The sequence below is a fragment of the Chiloscyllium plagiosum genome, unplaced genomic scaffold (genome assembly GCF_037043375.1).
Source record: "Chiloscyllium plagiosum isolate Xiang-an unplaced genomic scaffold, Cpla_swu_hap1 HiC_scaffold_22, whole genome shotgun sequence".
NCBI lineage: Eukaryota > Metazoa > Chordata > Chondrichthyes > Orectolobiformes > Hemiscylliidae > Chiloscyllium > Chiloscyllium plagiosum.
Window position 1 is genome coordinate 15,353,065 of NW_028270160.1, and position 22,374 is coordinate 15,375,438.

The window sequence follows — 22,374 nt, forward strand, 5'->3', positions numbered from 1 at the left end:
CAGACCTTCATTAACATAATCATCCTGGTACCAACTGATTATAACCAAGAACTTTGCTCTCATTGGCCAAAGGCTCAGCATTTAACCGTGGTCATTATGTTCACAGGTGAGTTATGAATTTAGGAACTCAGTGTGAAATAGTGAATGAAAAATTAGAGAATATCAAAAGAGAGACGGTTGGAGTGCAAGTTTTGTAAATACCTATGAGAAATAAATGCAGGGTATCCAAAGCTAGAGTATCCTGGATGACTAAGGATACCAATGAGAAAATAAGAAATGAAAAGGAGGCGTATGATGCATACCGAAAATTTAATAGGAATTGAAATCAGGAAGAGTATCTCAAATGCAGGAGAGAGGCTATGGCTGATTTAAGGAAGGCTAAAAGGGAGCATGAGGAAAGGATAGCTGCCAGGTTGTATTAAAACAAATAGTAAAATCTTCTTCAATATATTAATGGCAAAGGGTTTGAGAAGGATAGAGTCATAAACATGAGGAACAGGCAGGATAAGCTGCTCACTGAAACAAATGTTATGGCAGAAGTGCTAAATGAGTACTTCTGTTTTTACCAAATCAGAAAATGATGACAATGGCTCAGTCGAAAATGTGGATGTTGGACAACTAAGCAGTGTAATGATAGAGAAAGAAGAGGTGTTAAAAAGGTTGACAGCATCTAGGTAAAGAAGTCACCACGCCCAGGTGGAATTCAGCCTAGATTGCTGACACGGGTATAGGAGCAAATTGCAGAACCGTTTACAGAAATTTTCTAGGTGTCTCTGAACACAGGATTAGTCCCAGGCAACTGGAAGATTGCAAACATGATACTGTTATTTAAGAAAAGGGCAAAGGATAACCTAGGAAACTACAGAGCTGTCAGCTTGACATCAGCAGTGGGAAAACTGATGGAGGCCATATACAGGATAAGGTAAAGACACACTAAGAGAAAAATAAGTTAATACCAGTCAACTTGGCTTTGTCAAGGGCAGGTGATATCTGACAAATTTGATTGAGTACTTTGAAGAGGTGACACAGGCAGTGAATGAGGGTAGTACTGTGGATGTTGTACATTTGGACTTTCAGAAAGCACTTGATATGGTGCCATATGGTTCGCAATTAGAAATCATTGGGATTGATGGGTCCTGAGTAGCATAAATTAGAAGTTAGCTAAAAAGGCAGGAAATAGAGGATATGTATAGATGGACATTTCTCAGATTGGAGATGAGTTGAAAGTGGTGTTGCCCAGTGATCAGTGTTGGGACTCTTGTTTTTTCCTGATTCATATTTGCAACTTAGAGATGGGTATTGATGACAAAAATCTCTGAATTTGCAGTTGAAACTAAGCTAGATAGCATAGTAAATTGAAGATGACACTGAGCAACTTCAGAGAGACATTGTCAAGTTAGCCAAATGGGCAGACACCTGGCAAATGAAATTCAATGCACAGAAATGTGAGGTAATGCATTTTAATAGCAGAAATATGGAAAAACAGTTTCAATGGTACAAGTTTGAGGTTAGTACAGAAACAGAAGGATCTTGGGGTTGAACAAGATCTTGGGGATGGCCAAGCAAGTTCAAACGGTTGTTAAGATGGTCTATAGGATCCTTGGGTTTATAAATAGAGACATAGCATATAAAAGCAAGGAAGTGTTGTTACACCTTTACAAATCACTGCTGTTATGAACCAGACCAGACCCCCTCAAAATATATCAAGAAGGTAACCTAGACCTTAACTTTTTTATTTTAAAAGGTACATGTAAGGTGCTATGTTCCAGGTGCAATTCTATTGGTCAAACAATTCAACATAAGCAAGATACAATTTATTCAAACACTATAGTTAATATGCAACAAAAAGAGAGAGAAACTTGGAATAACTTAAATCTATTGAAAAACCTAACAGAACAATAGGCTTATTTTACTACCAAACAGTAAGTGTTCCAATATAGCAACATTTCACAAATGCATCCTTGGCAAAAGACAAATTCAGAAAATAGATTGTCTCACATGCAACCTCAGCAGATCAGGAGGAAAAACATCCAGAGACAGGGAGTGTAGCAGCCAGGAGAGATTCACTGCAGCGTTCAATCCTGCTGAAACCCCAGCAACAACTTTTGCTGAAAAAAAGCTACAAAGCCCAGTTATGAGATTTGACTACAATCGTTCCAGCTTTAAAAAAAATCGATGACCTTGCAAGCTGTTTACTCTCGTGGTTCTGGTAGACTGCCTTAAAACCTCTCTTCAAAAAATCCAGGGCCAAATAACATCTTAAAGACATAGCATCATCACAACCACCCCCTCAGCTTAAAAAGAATCAATACATAAAGACAGCTTCATTTTTAAAAAGACATTTAAAAGTTTTATGCTATTAATACACAATGCATGTACATTACATTGATTCTAAGCATGTAAACATTCACTACGATACTCTTTCAGTCCATTTACCCACAACTGAACGCCTCAGTCTTCCTTCATCAAATTTGTGACAATGTATCAGCAATTACATTTTCTCATCCTGCCACATGTGTAACTTTCCAAATTGAATGGCTGCAGTAGTCAGCTCCATTTAAACAGTCTGGAATTTTTGTCTTTAAATTTCTCCAAACATTTTACGGGTTTATGATCAGTATATACAATTGTCTCAGACACATTACTGGCAATATAAATGTTAGAATGCCGCAACACCAACACCAAGGTTCAGGTGTCCTTCTCAATCATGAAATATTTCTGATGCTGATTACTCAATTTTCTGGAAAAACATCCTATAGGTCTTTCTGTCTTCTCGTCGCCTTCTTTGCAGGAGTACAGCATCAACACCCTCATCACTCACATCGATAGCCACCTTGAATGGCTAATTAGATGCAGCTAACACTGGGGCAGTAGTTAACACAGCTTTCAGACTGTTAAATGTTTTGTGACGGTTCTCTGTCTACTGAGATTTTCTGTACTTCTTCAATAAGTCAGTCAGTAGAGCAACCACCCTGTTAAAATTTGATATGAACTTCTGATCAAAACCACTCAATCCCAGGAATCGTGGCATTCTCTTCTTCATCAATGGTACAGGAAACTCCCTCATAATATTTGTTTTTACATTCCATGGGGCCATCTGTCCATACCCAATGACATGGCAGGAACATGACCTGAGCTTTTGCAAACTCATTCTTAGCCAGGTTTATCATCAAGCCTGCCTCCCGAAATCGATTGAACAATTCCAATAGATGCTGCAAATGTTCCTTCCATGTGAGACTAAAAATCACCAGGTCGTCAATTATACCACACAAATATAATTGATAACCTCAAAATTACTTCACTGGTTTGTCTTTGAAATGTGGCTGGCACATTTTTCATACCAAATGGCATGTCTTTAAATTGATACTGTACATTCAGTATCATAAAAGACAAAATTGTCTTTGCTCTTTGGATAAAGGTACCTGCCAATGTCCACTGAGTAAGTTCAACTTAGAAATATAAGTTGCTTGTCCCACCTTCTCAATACAGACTTCCAAACATGGAATAAGATATGAATCAGCTTTTGTAGCTGCATTGACTTTGCAATAGTCCATACATAATCATTGGGTACCAACTGGTTTAGTCACCATTACTGCAGGTGAGCTCCAGTCACTGCTGCTCACTTTGATTATGTTGTCTTTGAGCATGTGTTCAATCTCTTTTTGAACCTGTGTCAACTGTAGAGGGATAAGTCTATAAGGATGTTGCTTAATTGGAACAGCATTTCCTATATTAACATCTTGCATAATTAGATTAGTACTTCCCAACTTATTCCCACATATCACCCCAAGTGATTGTATTAATTCTTTCAGGTCATTTTGACTTTGCTCTGGAAGGAAACTCAGTAATTTATCTCAATTTTTGAGAACCGCCACATATTGTCCAATTTAATTTGAGGAATGTGCAATTCAGAATCATTTGAACTTGGTTCTTCACTCTGTATTGTAACAAGTAACACATTCTCCTTTAGTTTTCCTTCCAAATCAAAATTTTGAGCACATTCATGTCAAACTTTGAGATTTCTTTCCATCTGCCATTTTTATCAAATAATTCAGCTCACTCAATTTCCTTTAAATTTGATAAGGGCCAGTAAAGCTTGCCTTTAAAGGTTCACCTACCACTGGAAGTAACATTAACATTTTATCTCCACTAGCAAAATTGAGAATTTTTGATTTCTTGTCTGCTTCCTGTATTATCACATGCCGTGCTACCTTCAAATACTGTCTAGCTAAATCACCTGCTCTATTTAATATTTCCCTAAAATTTGACACATAAACCAAATATGTGGTCTCTGAACTCTGACTTACCAATTTCTCCTTAATTAATTTCAGTGGCCCTCTCACCTCATGCCTAAAAAAACGGACTGAATTTTGTAGATTCATTTGGTGCATCCCTACTTGCAAGACATACAATTGGAATTCTTTTATCCCAATCCAATGGATAGTCTTGACTTTAATCCCTCAACATCGTCTTTAAAGTTTGATGCCACCGTTCTAATGCTCCCTGTAATTCTGGATGGTACGCAGTGGATTTGAATTGCTTTATTCTTAAACTGTCCATAGCTTCCTTGAATAACTTTGATGTAAAATTTGATCCTTAATCTCATTGTATCTCTGGGATTTGCCCATTTCTAGTAGAAAAAATGAGTAACACTTTCTACAATCCTTTTAGCGTAATGGAATGACCTCGGGAAATTTAGTAGACGCATCCATTATGGTCAGCACATACAGATTCCCACTTTTTGTTTTAGGTAGGAGTCTTATGCAATCAATTAAGACCTTTCTAAAAGGTTCATGAAATGCAAGAATTGGTATTCAGGGTGCTGGTTTTGTTGCTTCCTGAGGTTTCCCAGTTACCTGACACATATGACATGTGCAGCAAAATTCAACCACATCCTTATGCAATCCATGTTTTTGTATTTTGGGTTGAGTTTTCCTTACTCCCAAATGACTGGTAATTCATTTACTACCCACAACACATCCTTTCAATAACCCAGTGGCAATACCTGATAAATTTCTGCCCTTTTCTCACCTGCCTGAATATAGATGTCATTTTTAAGATAGTAACATTCTGAGATACACTCAGATTCTACTTCTGTGTATACTTTTTGATACAACTGTTTTAATTTTTCATCTTTGATGTAATTCAATTAATTACTTTGAACTAAAAATATCTACTTTGTCCTCCACCTGTTCTTGCTTTTTCTCAACCATTTGATCAAACATGGTCTCTGATAAATGTACTTCAACTTCCTTACGTTTATTTTGTGATCTCTCCTCCTGCTTCGACTGTGGCTTTGTGACCTTTTACCATACAGTAAGGAAATATCCCAGGATATACTTTCTATAATTCTTCAGTTGCCTGATTCTCTACTGGCTTTTCAACCATAGTAGATATCACTCCCAGCTGTGATCCAGCTATATCATTAACAAGGATAAATTCTATTCCTGGAACCACAAATTTCCTCTGTTACTCCTACCATCACTTCTCTACATTTCACCAGATTCTCCGACCTCACTTTATGTAATAGACCACTGCACTTCTCATCTTGAATTCCATATATGTCCACCTTTTCTGGCAATGCTCATTCTGAACTACATAACTACTCATCTCTCACCAAAGACTGACTTGCTCCTGTACCTCTTAAAATTTAAATTTCTTTACCTGCTCCCTCTTTGCACACATGATAAACATTACCCATGCAAATTATTTAAAGAGGTCTGGCACTTCCTTCTTAACCAACCCCTGATCAGGTTGTCCAGTCTGGTGCAGCTTATTAGCTTCCACAGAATTTTTCCTTTACCACTTCAACAAAGCTCACTGGCTTTCCCATATCTGTCTTCCCAGTGCTTTTTCTAAACCACCAACACTGCGACTTCATGTAGCTTACTTTATTGCAGTGAAAACACCTGAGCTTTTTTTTTACTTCTCTTTTCCCCTCATGGGTTTCCTTTTTACCCTGTGGTAAACTATCTTCAATGAGATCTCCTTTTTCCTAAGGATTTCTCCTTTGCTCAATTTCTATCACTCATGGATTCAAACTGATGTTGGAAGCCAAACTTTGATTTATGAATCAATTCATAATCGTCTGTCATTTCCACTGCTAATCTTGCAGTTTTAACTCTCTGCTCTTTCACGAGTTCCCACTACATCAGAAACTGAATTTTTGAACGTCATGTGTTTGATCTCTTTTCAATGCCCTTATCCACCTATCAAAATTATTTTGTTTGATCCTTTAATATTTAATGTAAATTTGACCAGGTTCCCTCCTTAGATTACTGAAATGTTGTCTGTTGGCTTCTGGTTCTAGCATTTTTCTTAAGAAGGCATTTTTCACCTCATTATATTCCCCAGATACCTCTTTTAATAGTGATGCAAATACCTCATTAGCTCTTCCGACCATATATGTTTGAATCAACTTTGTTTTGCCACTTGCTCAAATGAAATGAAAAAGGTTTCTACATCTTTCTTCTCAAACTTAGGCAACACTTGGACACATTTAAACAGACCCAGATCAGACCTTTGGCAAAATGGGATTGCTCTCCATCACTGTGCTCATCATTACTCCTACTTCTCACCTCTACCTATGCCTTTTTAAGTCAGCTTTGAGTTCTCAGTGGGTAAAAACAATGACTACAGATGCTGGAAACCAGATTTTGGATTAGTGGTGCTGGAAGAGCACAGCAGTTCAGGCAGCATCCGAGGAGCAGCAAAATCAACGTTTCGGGCAAAAGCCCTTCATCAGGATTCCTAGGGTCTTCCTGAAGGGCTTTTGCCCGAAACGTTGATTTCGCTGCTCCTTGGATGCTGCCTGAACTGCTGTGCTCTTCCAGCACCACTAATCCAGAATCTTCCTTTCCTTTTCATTTTCCTCTGCTTTCAATTGTAATTCAAACTTTTCATTTCTCTTTCTCTTTGTTCAGGCAGAGCTATTCTCTCCTTTGTTTTTATTCTGCCAGGACTACTCTTTCCTTTCTATTTACCTTGCTATTGCCTCCAATTCAAGCTGCTTCATTTGCAATTGAAGTTTAGCCATTTCCAAAGATTCTGATGGCATTCCTGATGATTGAAAATGCTGTGCAATTTCCACAACTGTCTCCCCTTTCCTCGCAGACAGACAACCCAAACTCCAACATTTTTTACCAATCTCAAAAACCTTGCCTTGCCCATTTTTTGTAAAAAGTGACTTCTTCCACCCCCAGGAAACTTACAGTGACTGAAAGAGCCATTATTCCACAAGTCACAGCCTGGTTAAACCAACCAAATTCAACACACAAAATAAAAGACACTAACACTTATCACTTACTCCAATTATTCTAAACCCAACCTGGAATTAGAGAGGCCACTTTTGGAATACTGCATTCAATTCTGATCTCCCTGCAATAGAAATGGCATAAAACTTGCAAGGGTTCAGAAAAGATTTACAAGGATGTTGCAAGGGTGGAGGGTTTGAACTATCAGGAGAGGCTGAATAGGCTGGGACTATTTTCCCTGGAGCATCACAGGCTAAGGGGTAACCTTATATAACTTTATAAAATCATGTGTGGCATATATAAGGTGAATAGTCAGGGTCTTTTCCTAGGGTAGGGGAACCCAAACCTAGTGGGCATAGGTTTAAGGCGAGAGGGGAAAAATTTAAAAGGAACCTAAGGGGCAATCTTTTCATGCAGATGGTGGTGCATGTACAGAATGAGCTGTCAAAGGAAGTGGTGGAGGCTGGTTTAATTGCAACATTTAAAAGGCATCTGGATGGGTATATGAATAAGAACGATTTAGAGGAATATGGGCCAAATGCTGCCAAATGGGACTAGATTAATTTAGCATATCTGGGTGGCATGGATGAGTTGGACCAAAGGATCTGTCTCTGTTCTGTATATCTCTATGATGCTATGACTCTATTTCAATCCCGATAAAAGCCCCCAGTTTGGTTTGGATTAGACCAGATCTTCTCAAAATATATTAAAAACGTTGCCTAGACCCTAACATTTTCTTATTTTAAAGGTGCATGTAAATTCTAGATGCAATTTGATTGGTCAAGCTATTCAACATTAAGCAACACACAATTTATTCAAACATTATTGTTAAAATGCAACAAAAGAAAGTAAAACTTGGAATAACTTTTCTACCAGAAAAATTAACAGAATAATTGATTATTTTACTGCTAAACAGTAACTGCTGCAATACAGTAACATCCCATAACTGCTTCCTTGGCAAAAGGCAAATTCAGAAAATAGAATTGTCTCATATGCAACTCCAGCAGCCCAGAAGGAAAAACATCCAGAGAAAACTCAGAGAGAGAGAGAGAGAGAGCTGGCAAACTGCATCTTAACTGCATCTTCCAATGCTGCTGAGACCACAGCAACAACTGCAGCTGAAAACATTAAAAGTCCTGGTTCTGTGACAGCTTGACCACAACCATTCATGCTGCTTCTATTGTTCCAACTTTTAAAAACACCCAAGGCCTCACGAGGTGTTTACTCTAGTGGTTCTGCCTGGTAGCACTGCCTGGTACCTCTACCATAAAACCACTCTTCAAAATAACCTCTTCAAGCCATAATATTGTCACAGTTGGTCAGACACATTTGAAGTATTGCGTTCAGTTTTGGTCACCTATTTAGGGAATGATCTTAAAGCCCTGGAGAGTGCTCAGGGGATTTATTAGAATGATACCAGAAATGAGGGATTATAGATACATGTACAGATTATAGAAATTGGGTTTATTCTCATGGAGCAGAGAAGCTTAATAGGTAATCATATGGAGGTGTACAGAATTATAAACAATTTTGACAAGAGTAAAGAAGGATATTCTTTTGCCACTAGTTGGTATGTCAGTAACTCGGGGTTACAATTTCTCAACGAGAGTTAGGAGTGAGATGAGAAGAAACTTCTTTACTCAGAGAATTGTTATGATTTGGAATGCGCTATGAGGTTTCAAAAGAAATCTGGATATATACTTGAAAGTGATGAATTATCGGGCTACAGCAACAGGACTGTAGAGTACGTAGCTCTTTTGGGAGCTAGCACAAACATGATGGTTTAAATAGCCTCCTTCTGTCCTGTAAGATTCTACGATTCTATAAAAGCTCACAGTTTTATAAACAAAGATAGATTATACATGATCCCATGAAAGCTAGATGAATCTATAATGAGCATTAAGACCCTGTTATGACTCAGCGGGTAGTGTGCTGGAGATTATTGAGAAGAGATCACATCTGGAGTAAGACACTACCTAAGTGAGTGTGTATCTTTGGGATTTTGGAGCAGTGTGGGAAGAGAACTGGTATGTCTTTTCTGCCTCTTTCTTAAAAGTTTAAAGTTGTTTTCAAATTAAAAGATTGGTAAGGTAACTGACAGCGCTGAGGAACGGTTATTAACCAATCACCTGAATCCTGAATTGGGCCCAAATACATGTAGTTATTGATAACTATTGAAGTTTAACTAGTATGCATTAACTCAGCTTACCTCAGCTCTATTAAAAAGATGGTCTTCTGAAAGTGCATTATCTATAAGATTCACATATCAGCAAGGAGAGATTACATACAGAGTAAGTCACAGCCTGAATGATAGTATATTTCTGAAATTTTGGAGCAACATGGGAATTTAATTGAGAGGGAGAGAGATGCTTTTTGTTTCATTTTGGTTCATAATTTGAAAGGTCTTTTTAATAGCATAAATTGAACCCTGGGATTGGGAACCCCACACAACATGGTAGCATCACAGGAAAGCCACAAGTTCTTGGTTGATAAAAGTTGCCAATGAAAGTTAGTTCTTGATCAAAGGTGAAAAAGGAGAAACATTTACAGATAAAAGACCAATAAGAATTTTGTTAAAGAATCAATAACTATTAGATACATGGCCAGGCAATGCATTGTACCTGCATGATATGGGAGCTGGTGGATCCCATTCTGATTCATAGTGATCACATCTGTTGCAAGTGTTGGCTCCTTGATGAAATCCAGCTCAGAATTGATGAGCTGGAGGCTGAGCTTCAAGCATTGCAACACATAGCGATGAGGAGAGTTACCTGGATGTGGTGTTTCAAAAGGCAGTCACACCTTTTAAATTAACTGTCTCAAATTTGGCCAGTGGTCAGGGACAGGAGGATGTGACTATATGGGGAGCAGGTAGGGGGTCTAGGTGGTAGTACTAGCCTCAGTTCTTGAGTTTGTCTAACAGATGTAAGATCTTTCTCCCTGTGTGGTCATCATTGAGAGCTGTGGGAAGGATAAGAAAATTGATCATAGCACCATGATACGGGGAGTCACTCTGGAGGATGGAAAAAAGAGAACTGTAGTTGTATTCAGGGATTAAATAATATAATATATCAGGGGAATAGGTTGTGTTCTTTGTGACCAGGATTGTGAGACTCTGTTGTCTGCCTGGTTCCTAAGTTCAGGATATCTCATCTGAGTTGCACAGGAACTGGACAGGATTGTCATGGTCCACATAGGTACTAACAATATAAGTGCAAGAAAGGAGGGTCTGCTGAGGGAATATGAGTACAAAGCAGAATCAAAAATATTTGAATTCAATTGGTTTTACTGTCACATAAGTGACAAAGTGACACTACTGCCTCACAGCGTCAGGGACCTGGGTATGATTTCAGCCTCAGGTGACTGACTGTGTAGAGTTTACACATTCTCCCAGTGTCTATGTGGGTTTTCTCCGATGGTCTGGCTTCCTTCCACAATCCAAAGATGTGCAGATTAGGTGAATTGGCCATGTTAAATTGTCCATTTTAAATTGTCCACAGTGTTCAGGGATGTGTAGATTAGGTGCATTAGTCAGGTTAAATGTAAAGTAATAGAGATGGGGAATGGGTCTGGGTGGGATATTCTTTGGAGGGTCATGTGGACTTGTTGGGCCAAAAGGCCTGTTTCCACATTGTAGAGATTCTATGATCCATGAGTTTAAGTTTCCACTTACAGCACCATCTTAGGTGCAAAGGTACCTAGGCACAGCTTCTTCAGTTACAAGATTAGTTACAGTGTAACAATGTCAACACACAGTACCATCTTAGTTACAAAGGTACCTAGGTACAATCCTTAGCTACAGAATAGAGGAATGAAGAAAAAACTTACATTAGAGCTATACATAATATAACCATAGGTTAGAAAAATTTTCAAGAAGCAAAGTTAAAAGATAAACATCAGTTTCTCTCCAAGGGTTCTGCACAGCAGACCAGTGCGGAGGCCTCCATATGGTCTAACCACTGGCTGCAGTCACACACTGCACTGGGTCATTGCTCTCGCTCCCACGCTGGGCCGCTTCCCCTGTTCCTGTGGAGCACTGCATCAAGAAACCAAAAAAAGTGTACAGAAATTCAATAATAGAACAAACTTAAAGGATCTGTATCTTAATACACAAAGCATTCAAAATAAGGTAGATGGACCGAGGGCACAAATTTAAGTAAATTAATATGATCTCAAATCCATGGAGATTAAATAAAAACAGCAAGGGAAAGAAATCATTTTCAGCAGTACTGCACAGACCCCACACTGTAGCCATTCTGTAGGAAAGGCTATACTGTAAATCAACAAGTAGTGGGAACATGTAAAAAAAAGTAATATTTACGGGTGACTTTAATCTTCATGTTTATTGGGTTAATCAAATTGGAAAGGATAGCTATGACAACAAATCCAAACAGTGCATTAGGGATAGTTTCCAAGAACAGTATGTCTTAGAGCTAACCAAGGAGCAGGTTATCTTGGATCTGGCAAAGGGTAATGAAATAGGTTCAATAAAGCACCTCAGAGTAAAAGATTGTCTTCAAAGTGGTGATCATAACATGATAGAATTTTTATATTCAGTTCAAGAGTGAGAAACTTGGATGGGAGACAACCGTATTTAACTTAAATAAAGGGAATTACAATGAAATGAGGGTAGAGTTAGTTGAAATGAACTGGTCAGAGAGGTTAGCAAAATGACATTAAACAAGCAGAGGTAATTCATGTCTCTCAGCAAAAATACATCTCAGTAAAGAGGAAAAACTCTAAGTGAGGGATAATCCAATGATGGCTAACCAAGCAAATTAAGGAGGCAAAAGTCAATGATAGCTCTGAAGACTAGGATAAATTCAGAATCCAACTGAATTCACAGACTAATATAATGAAGAGAAAATAAACTACAAGGGAAAATTAGCGAGGGATTGAAAAACCAACAATAAGGTCTTATTTAACTATGTCAAAATGAAGTGAGAGGTCAAAGTGAACATACACGTCTTCGGAAATGAATCTGGGGAGACTATGGGAACAAGAAAATGGCAGAGAAGATAAACAGAATGTTTTGCATCAGTCTTCTACAGCAGAAGATACTTCAAACATACCATTAATTCTTAAGTATACATGGGAAAAATTAAGTACCATCACCATCATTGAAGACAAGCTAATGGACATCAGTTTGTTTCATTGGCTGGACAGCAGATTTGTGATGCTAGCAGTGTGGATTCAATTTCTACAACTGCTGAGATGTCCTTGAAGGATTCTCCTTCTCAATCTCTTGACTCACCTGAGGCACGATGACCCTCAGGTTAAAACCATACCAGTCATCTATGGCAAGTTTACCTTTAAACAAAGTCAGAGATAAAGTCCCTAGCCCTGATGGCTTGCGTTCTAAAATCCTAAAAGGGGTAGCTATACAGATAATGGATGTGATGATTGTAATGTTCAAAAAATCCTTGGATTCTGGAGAAATACAAGACATTTGGAAAACTGCCAATGTGACACCCCTATTCAAAAGAGAAGGGAAGCAAAAGATCAGTGAGCCTAACATCTATTGTTAGAAAAGTATTGGAAATATTACATAAGTTATAGCAGAACAGATCCCTCTGCGCTAAAATATTTTGAAGTTTCTTTCCATTTAAATATTAAATTGCCTTTTTATTCTTCCAACCAAAATGGATAGCCTCAGACTTATCCACATCAAGCTTCATTTGGCATACTTTGGCTCATTCACCTAACATATCCATATCTATTTGTAAATGTCTTATTTCTTCATTTCAACGTCTTTTCACAGGAAACTTTTGAGACGAAATAATGGCTTCCACAGAACAAGGTGATTTCATACAGTAACTCCACTTTGATTGGATGCCATGTTCATGTGAGAACCGGCACATGTTCAGCTATACTGGAGTTACCAGCTTGGCATTTCGATTTATCACAGTCCATCACTCTGTTGGATTTGCTACTCTGCCAGGAATGACAACTTCGACACAACTTCAGTCGCAAATGACCGAACTGTATGTCACAGAGCATTAGTACAGAAACAGAATCATGCTTGGCTACACAGTCAATCTTTCAACACAAACTTGAAATAAACTTCAAAAGCTGATCATTTGGCCAAAATCATGCTCCGAACAGATTTAACTGATTGGTAATTCAATAGTGAATGTTTTTCCACCCCTAATCCATTCAGGGATCAGGATAAACTTGCAGATAGTTTTGCTGACGTAATTTGATTCAAATTTCATTTTCATTGTGGAATCCTACTCCTTAGCTGGTGGTGTGATTTTCAGAAGAACAGGTCAATACTGGAAAGACACTGGAATTAGAGCTGGTAAACAATCTACTGGCCTGCTCAACACACCTTCTCCATACTCAGTTACTACCACAAAGCCGGGTTGCTTAATAGCTGCTTCCTCAAGACAGGCTCCTGGATTTTGGACTTCTTTATCTATATTGTGCCAATGTGTCTCCTAAAAAGTTGCCATATATCGCAGATTGAAGCTGGAATTTTAAATTGTACATGGATGCCAATTAACAATATTTTTAAATTTGTCTCATTTGCATCATAGTCTATTTAGGTTTTTTTTAAAGTTATAAAAAGTGAAGAGGAAGATACTGCAATTTACAGACTTATCAGAAAATTGTGCAAGTTCATTTCTCAACAATAACCAATGTTTCAAAATACAAAAGCTGACAGGAAAAAATAGTGCAATGTGACAGAACACACAAAAAAAAACTGTGAATGATGAAAACTGAAACAAAAACATAAATAGCTGGAGAAACTCTGCAAATCTGGCAACAACTGTGGAAAGAGAATTAATGTTTTTGCTTCAAGTTAAGATGCAAAATGATCGATTGGTGTCAGTTTCTGCACGTTTGAAATTTCCTACATGTCAGCAATATTTAACAAATTCTAAATCACAGACCACAGACAGATTATGGAAGGCTGCTGAGTTGGAGTCCTCTGCATGCTCAAGACTGGCTGGTCACACTCAGCCAAAATAGATTGTTTGGGATCCATATTCCAGCAGGTCTTTGGATGCGAAATCCTGCACCCTGTAGTTTGATATCTTAACAACAATGGGCAGATACTGTCGTGATGATGTGAATTTATAGTGCTCAAAATCTGAGTGTCTTTACAAAAGGCAAAAATCTCAACACACAGCTATATAATTTAAATGTTAAATTTAGTTTCTTAGTAGCTTGGTCTGATTCACTCATCCACACCACTTGACTGGAATCCTCTCCTTAGAATCATACAGCTGAGAGAGGCCATTCAGACCACTGTCCTATGTTCTTTCTCCTCTGGAGTGCGCTTCTTTTTCAAATGTTTGGACCAAGGCTGTACTGAGTTCTGGAGCTCAGTGGTCTTGGTTGCGTGATGACACAGAGATGAACACCACTGTCAATTAAACCAACCGTCCAGAAAAGCTCATGTTGAAATCTGTTAAAATACCAGTGACAGAGTTCCCAAATTCCAAAATTTAAAGAAAATAACATCAATTTATTATTTAACAGTGAATATTCAACAACTATTCATAACTCTAAGCCCCCTTTTCTCTTAACTGTTTATTGTCTGCAGATGACAATACGCTGTTCCAATAAGACACTTATTAAAATTACATCCACTTAATTTCAAAACCATACAGCTGCTGTCTTCTTCTGTGTCTTCATTCTTCCAGATTAGGATCTCCCTGGGTTGTCTTCTTTCTTTTTATTGTGAATATGTTTCACATGAAAAAGGTACCTTTGATAGACAATGTTTCTCATTTCTTTGAGAGCAACATGTCAGTTCTCCATGAGTTTCTCTCACTACAGCAGTTGCTCTCTGACCAATTTTCAAAATGTCTGCACTTTATAACTCACCCCGCCCCCCCCCCCCCCCAACATCAGATCGTCTAATTGTTTTATTGGCAAAACAATAAATCCAAACTCGATTGGGTGTTAGTATCCCAGTTGAAAAATGTGGTGCTGGAAGAACACAGCAAACCAGGCAGCATCGGAGGAGCAGGAGAATCAATGTTTCAGGCATAAGCCCTTTTCAGGAAGAAGAGCTTATGCCCGAAACGTCGATTCTCCTGCTCCTCCGATGCTGCCTGACCTTCTGTGTTTATTCAGCACCACACTGCTTTCCAGCATCTGCAGTCCTCGCTTTCTCCACTTCAACTGCATAATGGTTGAACCCAGAGTGTCACTAAGACCATAAATGTAGAAGCAGAAGTAGGCCATTTGTCCCATCCAGTCTCTTCTGCCCTACAATTAAATCATGGCTGATCTGATCAGTAGAAATCCAGCAATATTGGGGGTGCTTGACACCACTCAAACCAAAGCAGCCCACATCATTGATACCCCATCTACGACCTTCGACATTCACTCCCATCACCAATTGACGGTTACAAATGCACCGCAACTGACGCACGTTGATTCCGCAGAACCTTCCAACATGCAACCTAGACAATCAAGAAAGACAATGACAGCAGACCTGCAAAACATTCTGGAAATATATCAGCGTTCCTTTACAGTCGCTAACGAAGATTCTGAACAACATGGCACTATCTCCAACGTCTACACCTACACCAAATGGGCACCTACACCAAATGGGCTGAGCACGCTGAACGTTTTGGCGCATGCGCATTTAACGGATGCAGCCATGAAAGAGGAGGATGTGAAGAGATCGACCCGGGAATGGTGGGGTAAGGGATCGGACTGGAGAGGATGAGGGCATCTGGCCGGCGACGGTGGGGAAGTCATCAGGTTGGGTACGGCGTTGGGGAAGGGAAAAGTTTCGGGGGGTGGGGGAGGAGTGGGGATCTGGGTGGGGGGGGGGGGGGGAGGTGTGGGGAAAAGCTTCAGGGGACGGGAAGGGATTCGGAAGGCGTGGGGACGGAGAGGAGTGGGGATCGGGCGGGGACCGGGAAGTAGTGGGGGATGGGGAGGGGTTCGGAGAGGAGTGGGGACCTGGGTGGGGGAGAGGATCTGGGATGGGGAGGAGTTCGGAGAGGAGAGGGGATCTAGGTGGGGGAGGGGATCGGGGAGGAGTGGGGAGCTGGGTGGGGGAGGCGAGTGGGTTTCGGGGTAGGGGAGGGGTTTGGGGGAGGAGTGGGGAGGGGAGATCGGGATGGGGAAGGGAGTGGGGATCGGGGAGGAGTGGGGGAAGGGATCGGACTGGTGAAGGCAAAGAGATCGGGACGGAGGGGAAGGGATCGGTCCGTGAAGAGGGTTGGGGAAAGAGGTCGGACTGGGGAGAGGAAGCGGGTGCCGGATCGGGGGTGGGGGTGGCGAGGATAAAACGTGTCGCAGCAACCGAGGCCCTGCCCTGTCCTGTCTATCTGTCTGTCTCTCCGCGGCAGTCCCCACTCCATCGCTCAGTGCGTTTCAATGGCGGCACGCAGAGCGGACGCTGCGTATGATGCATGACGTACACGGACTACGTAATGACGTCACTGCCGGCCGTGTCTGTTAGAATTTAATTTCTTCGATAATTTTCGTCCCGTTTTCTGAGGGAACAGCGGTGACTTTGCAAATCACAACACTTCAGTTTTGTGAAAGTTATGCAATTCTCCTCAGCTCCATCTTATCCCTTCCTCGGACCCTCCTGATTGGAAACCCCAGCGACAAAGTTCTCGAACTTCCCTCGGGTTCCCGCGCGAATGTTCTGGAAGCTCTTTTAATGTCAGGTGTCGGCAGTAAGTCGCGGTGACGGTCGAGGAACGCAGGTTTTTCGCACGAAGTTAAAATTCACGAACATTGCGGCTCTCTTCCCGGCCTCAAACTGTGGAACCTGGTGAGGCTTGAAACTTTGATGCGTTTTGTCATTTTCTCCTACAGTTGAAATCTGGTAAATGGTCAAAGTTAGCACGGAATCAAAGGATAGTCGCAGCAGTGGGGGAGACCATTCGGCCAATGGTGTCGGTATCATCATTTTGCAGGGAAAGCTCACGTGCCCTTTACTGCAATAATTTTTGTGAATTCTTTATTCCGTGTTTTACTGATTTTGATCACTTTTCAGTTGCAAGGCCAAAAATTATACTGACGTGGAGAAAATAAGTGTCTTTTTTTTTAAAAATCAGCTGTGTTAGGTGACACCCCCAGAGCACATAGGGCTTGAACCCAGGCCTCCTGGCCCTTCAATGTCTTTTTACCTTCGGATATAGATCCAGTTTCCAGCTCTCTGCTAAAACCTGGACTAATTCTGTCTTGATTACTGCAGCTACCTATAGGCATATGTAACCATTGACATGTCTACTGAAGAGCTTCAAAGCAATTTTGTAAGTTATGAATTCAGTTACTGAGTTCCTATCCAACAGCAACTAAGCATTTGTAGTCCAGTTCTATATGCCTATTATGTGACAATGCTGTGGCTTTAAGAGGTTATTTTAACCTGGTTTTGTTTTGTTGAAGAGCGGTTGTAAGGTACAGGCACCCAGCAGTGTACCAAAACCAATTGAATAAACACATTGGAAGGCCTTGGGTTTTTGTTTAAGAGCCTGAATGGGTGTAACCAACTCTCTCAGATCAGGATTTTTGGGTTTTGGTTTTCAAGATCCAGAAGATGTTGAGGTCTCAAAGGAGTTGGAAGGTTCAGTAAGCGTCTCCTGGCTATTACTCTCTCTGAATTATGTCTTGATGTCTTTTTCTCCTGGATTAGAGAACTGCGTGTGAGAATCTGTCTGAATTTGCCTTTTTGCCAAGGGATGTGTTTATGGGATTATATTATATTGGAACAGTAAATTATTAATGTTACTGTATCTATTATTTGGTTAAATTTTCCAATAAAGTTATTCTAAGTTCTTTCTTTGTATTTTAACTATAATCTTTAAATAAAATATGTTTTTGCTTAATATCGAGGAGTTTGACCAGTGGCATTGCATCTAGAACATTGCACTTCTATTTGCCTTTAATATAAGAAAAAGTTAGGGTCTCAGTTACCTTATTAAAATATTTTGTGGATGACTGGTCCATAACACTTATGTACCACTTTCTTTATACCGATAATTATTGTCCAACCAAGTGAATCTGTTATTCTAACATTATTTATAGGTCATCTTTAATTTTGTAAAACTTCCCAAGATGTTTCCCAGAGGTGCAATAAAACAAATATTGACGCAGAGCTAAAAGAGATGAGACATTGTGGCAGATGACCAAAACCTCCTTGAACAGTGGGAATTTCTTACAGGAAGAGGAATATTTGGGGAAATTGATCTGGAGTTTAGGACTTAGGCAACTGAAGGTATGCCCTTTAATGATCAGCTGAATGAAGCTTTGGCGGAAAGGATTTAGAGTTGAGGAATTCAAAGTTTTTGGAATGCTGTGCAGTTGGAGACAGTTGCAGAGACATGGAGAGAAGAGTTCAAGGAGAATTTTGGGCATGAGGATAAGAATTTGGCTTCAGCTATACATCCCACAAAAGGGTGGCCACTGCATCAGTGATAATATCACTACCTCTGTGTCAAAGCATCTAGATCTGAATACTCACAGTCAACATTTATATGGGGTAGATTTGTATTTGCAGATACATTGTATTTTGTTCAAAAAGCACGCAATCTGTTGGCAGTCAGCCCATGTGACATTTTATAAATTTCTACTTTGGAAATAGAAGTAGTTTGTCGCAAGCTTGGAATGCAAACAGGAGCAGCGCTTCGAAAGCTTGTACTTCCAGATAAACCTGCTGGACTGTAACCTGGTGGTGTGTGATTTTTAAGTGTAGAATGAGTCATTTCAGCCTACCAGTTCTGCAGCGACTCCCTAAATGAGCATCACGGCTTGATGCTATTCTTTCCTTTAACGGTAAACGAGCTCATTGGCCTCGATTTTCTGCTGTCCAGACCAGCGCAGTTAGGTTTGCATATGGGTCCGTGCGGATCTGCCGTTTTAGCATGAAATTTAATTTTCCATGGCCAGTTCCACTGTGCTTGCAACCCTCCGAAAGTTTCTGTTTAATTTGGACGCGGAGATGGTTCCGATCAAATTCAATACAGTAGTTATTCAGGAAAAGTTGGATAAATTTCGAGATTAACGAGTATTTATTAGTTAACGTGCTTATCTCACAAACACCCAGCTACAACTCTCCTCAGACGCCCCGCTTGTGCCCTCAACGTCCTGATGAAGGAACGGCTGGCCGAAAGCTCGTGTGCTTCCAATTAAACCTGTTGGACTATAACCTCGTGTTGTGATTTTTAACTTAATGCTTAAACATCGCCGCTTTACGAAATGTCTAATAGAATCAAGCAGGTTGAATTTTTTTATTTAACTTTATTTCAGTGAATTTAATATTTGCAAATTAAGTAAACTGAAATATGCTGTCCCACGCCCCAGTACTTATATATATGAGTCGAAAAGTGTGGTGCTGGAAAACCACAGCATCCGAGGAGCCACCTTTAAATAAAACTGAAGTAAAACAAAGAACTGCGATGTTGGAGCTCTGATACTGAAAGTGCTGCCGAAACGCCGCTTATCGGGCCGAAAAACAGAACATATACTTCGTTCACTTCTCAAAACATTTAACCCTTTAAATAAACTGTCCTGACACTGCAGAGAGTCTGCAGGACACGACAGTGGTTAATAAGTCAGTAAAATACCAAAAAGAGAAATACAGTGTCTAATATTTTTAAAGACAATATTTTAAATTACCAAGCGGTGCGCAAATATTCCAGCAAGATAAAGACAGTCTATTCAATTCCGAGTTGTTTCTTTCGCCACAGTTCCTCTTCTGTTCGAGGGACAGAGAGATCTGTAGATCTCCTCCGCTTTATCCCGGGTTAGATACACTTTGCGGAATCTTTGACTCTTGTCCATTTCGCAGACAGTGAGGTGTTTGCACTCCAGTGGAACCGGGAACTCCGGTTTCTCATCTGGCAGATAGAAAGCAAAGCTCAGGTACTCCCAGGAACGATTGTCTGGGTAACAATTATCGACCATCCAATTCCCTTCACCACCATCACTGAGCACTCGGATTTCAGAACCTGTAGATTCTGGTCTCCATATCCATTTGGTACCTTCCCGGGAAATCACTTCAGACGGGACGGGAGGGCATTGCTCGAATATCTTGACATCGGGAGTGTGGACAGCCACAGCGTGCATCAACTCGAGATCATATCTAAAAGTTCCCAACACTCTGAACTCGGGATCTTCACCCCGACAGACTGATTTCTTATATTCATCGATTAGATCATTGATATTATAAGTGAATTTAAAATTACCGTAATTGGATACTTCCAGAAAAGCAGGAGAGCTGATGTATTGCTCCAACAGGGCGTCCCGTAAATTCCGTACATATTGGGGCTGCTGTCCTGTTCTTTTTGTTAGCCACCTTTCCGTGTCTTCTTTGTATTTCTCCTTCTGTTCCTCTTTTTCCCTCTGGTTCACTTCGACATGCCACCACGAGAACCGGACGTTCAAATTTTCTCCTATGTTCTTTGGGTTAGCTTTCTTCATGCATTGGTCAGCGAGGATGCCTTTGGCTCCATCGGAGTTAGTGACATGGGTAACGTTTGTAATGAAGAACGAGCTACGTTCGCTATCTTGGAGATCATTAACTTTTACATCAGGTAAAGCATTGTCGGGAAAAGTGAAGACCCTGCCCCATTTTTTGTGACTCACATGTTTCAAGGGGTAGAAATCTTCAGGACCGCCGTACCCCACGTTAATCCGATGCCATTTCTGCGCAGTGTACATGGCTTACTCCAGCCGAAGAGGTAAGGGGCAACGTATCAAGTGGAGAAACAGACAGGAAAGGTGGAATGTCTCACTTCTGCTTGGTTTGAATCTCTGCTCTCTGGAGCAAGCCAACTCCAATAGTAATCCTTGTATGGTTCGAAGGCATGGGTAGAGCCAATCAATTTTCATCATCTCACCACAAGCTGATGAAGATGCCCTTAAATGGCAGCTTTAAACGAAAGTATTTCTACAGATTTGGAGAGGGAGTGGCTTTGAGAATTGGTAGGGCTGAATTCTGTGAATTCTATTACTAGAAATAGTTCTACCAGAATCGTAGGCCATTTAACCCATCGAGTCCAGACCAATTCTCCGAAGAACATCCCACCTTCTATACCCCTGGACTCTATAGGCAATTTAGAATAGCCAGTAAACCAAACCTGTACATCTTTGGACTGTGGGAGGAAACCCACGCAGACCAGGGGAGAATGTGCAAACTCCACATAGACAGACGCCTCAAGGTGAAATTGAACCTGGGTCCCTGACCCTGTAAGGCAGTGGTGCTAACCACTGAGCCACCCAATAAGGGCATTAGTGAACCAGTTGGGTTTTTCCAACAATCAGAAATTGATTCATGGTCATCACTCGACTCTTAATTCCAGCTATTTACTGAATTCTGATTCCACCATCTGCCATGGCAGGATTTGAACCTGAGTTTCCAAAACATTAGCCGAGTCTCTGGATTAATAGTCTACAGATAACACTATTAGGCAGTCGCCACGCTGAGGCGACACTATAGGGCGTTGCGAAGGAATCATTGAAGACATTTGACGATGAATCCGTCACTCTTCACAATAGCGAATAATGGATCTAAGCGGTGTTACACTATATAATTTGAATGTGATTGACAAGACGAGGTAGACAAGAGTGAATCAACTCGCATTGTGTCGAACCCTAAGTAAAACAGGAGCAGCCGAAAGAAGAGGGGACTTTATTGTAGCTAATTGTTAATCCATTGACCATTATCCAGATCCCTGCGACGGAGGTATTGATCATATTCTACGGCAGAACAGGCTCTTTGGCCCACCATGTCTCTGCCGACGATTTTAAAGCGAGTCTTTGACTTTTTTCCAGCCCTGCCTCCTCCCTTCCATTGCACCTACCGACCCTTCCTTTCAGCTTCCAACCGGATTCATTCCTCCCATCGAACACACCTGTGCTCACCTATCACCACCTCACCATTGCCCCCCTCTCCCCACCCCCCAACCTCACCTCCATTCCTGAAGAAGGGTTATAACCGAAACATTGACTTCTCAACCTCCTGATCCTGCCAGGCTTGCTGTGTTCTTCTAGTTTGTCTGTTTGTCTACTTTGGATTCCAATATCTATTCCAGTATTTCTTTTGACTCATGATCTATTTGAATGGCAGAGCTGACTCGATGGGCTGAATAGCCTGTTTCTGTCCCTATGTCTTATAGTCTACACTGCAGTTGGATTA

General features: G+C 40.5%; 1 protein-coding gene and 1 long non-coding RNA gene across 2 annotated transcripts; both read right to left on the bottom strand.

The window, feature by feature from the left end:
- Positions 1–8,041: 8,041 nt before the first annotated feature.
- On the bottom strand, positions 8,042–15,968 carry LOC148145937 (uncharacterized). Its single transcript, XR_015760877.1, has 2 exons — positions 15,706–15,968; positions 8,042–11,289 (listed from the first exon to the last, which is right to left on the bottom strand). It is a non-coding gene; the product is annotated as an uncharacterized LOC148145937 (long non-coding RNA).
- A 3,483-nt stretch (positions 15,969–19,451) lies between these two features.
- On the bottom strand, positions 19,452–21,986 carry LOC148145938 (uncharacterized). The gene has a single exon (XM_087999184.1). It carries the CDS (start codon positions 20,895–20,897, stop codon positions 19,896–19,898), a length of 1,002 nt encoding a protein of 333 aa, XP_087855310.1. The 5' UTR covers positions 20,898–21,986; the 3' UTR covers positions 19,452–19,895.
- Between the last annotated feature and the right edge of the window lie 388 nt (positions 21,987–22,374).

Coding starts and splice junctions, on each gene's coding strand:
- LOC148145938 (XM_087999184.1), bottom strand. CDS start 20,897: ATGTACACTGCGCAGAAATGGCATCGGATTAACGTGGGGTACGGCGGT.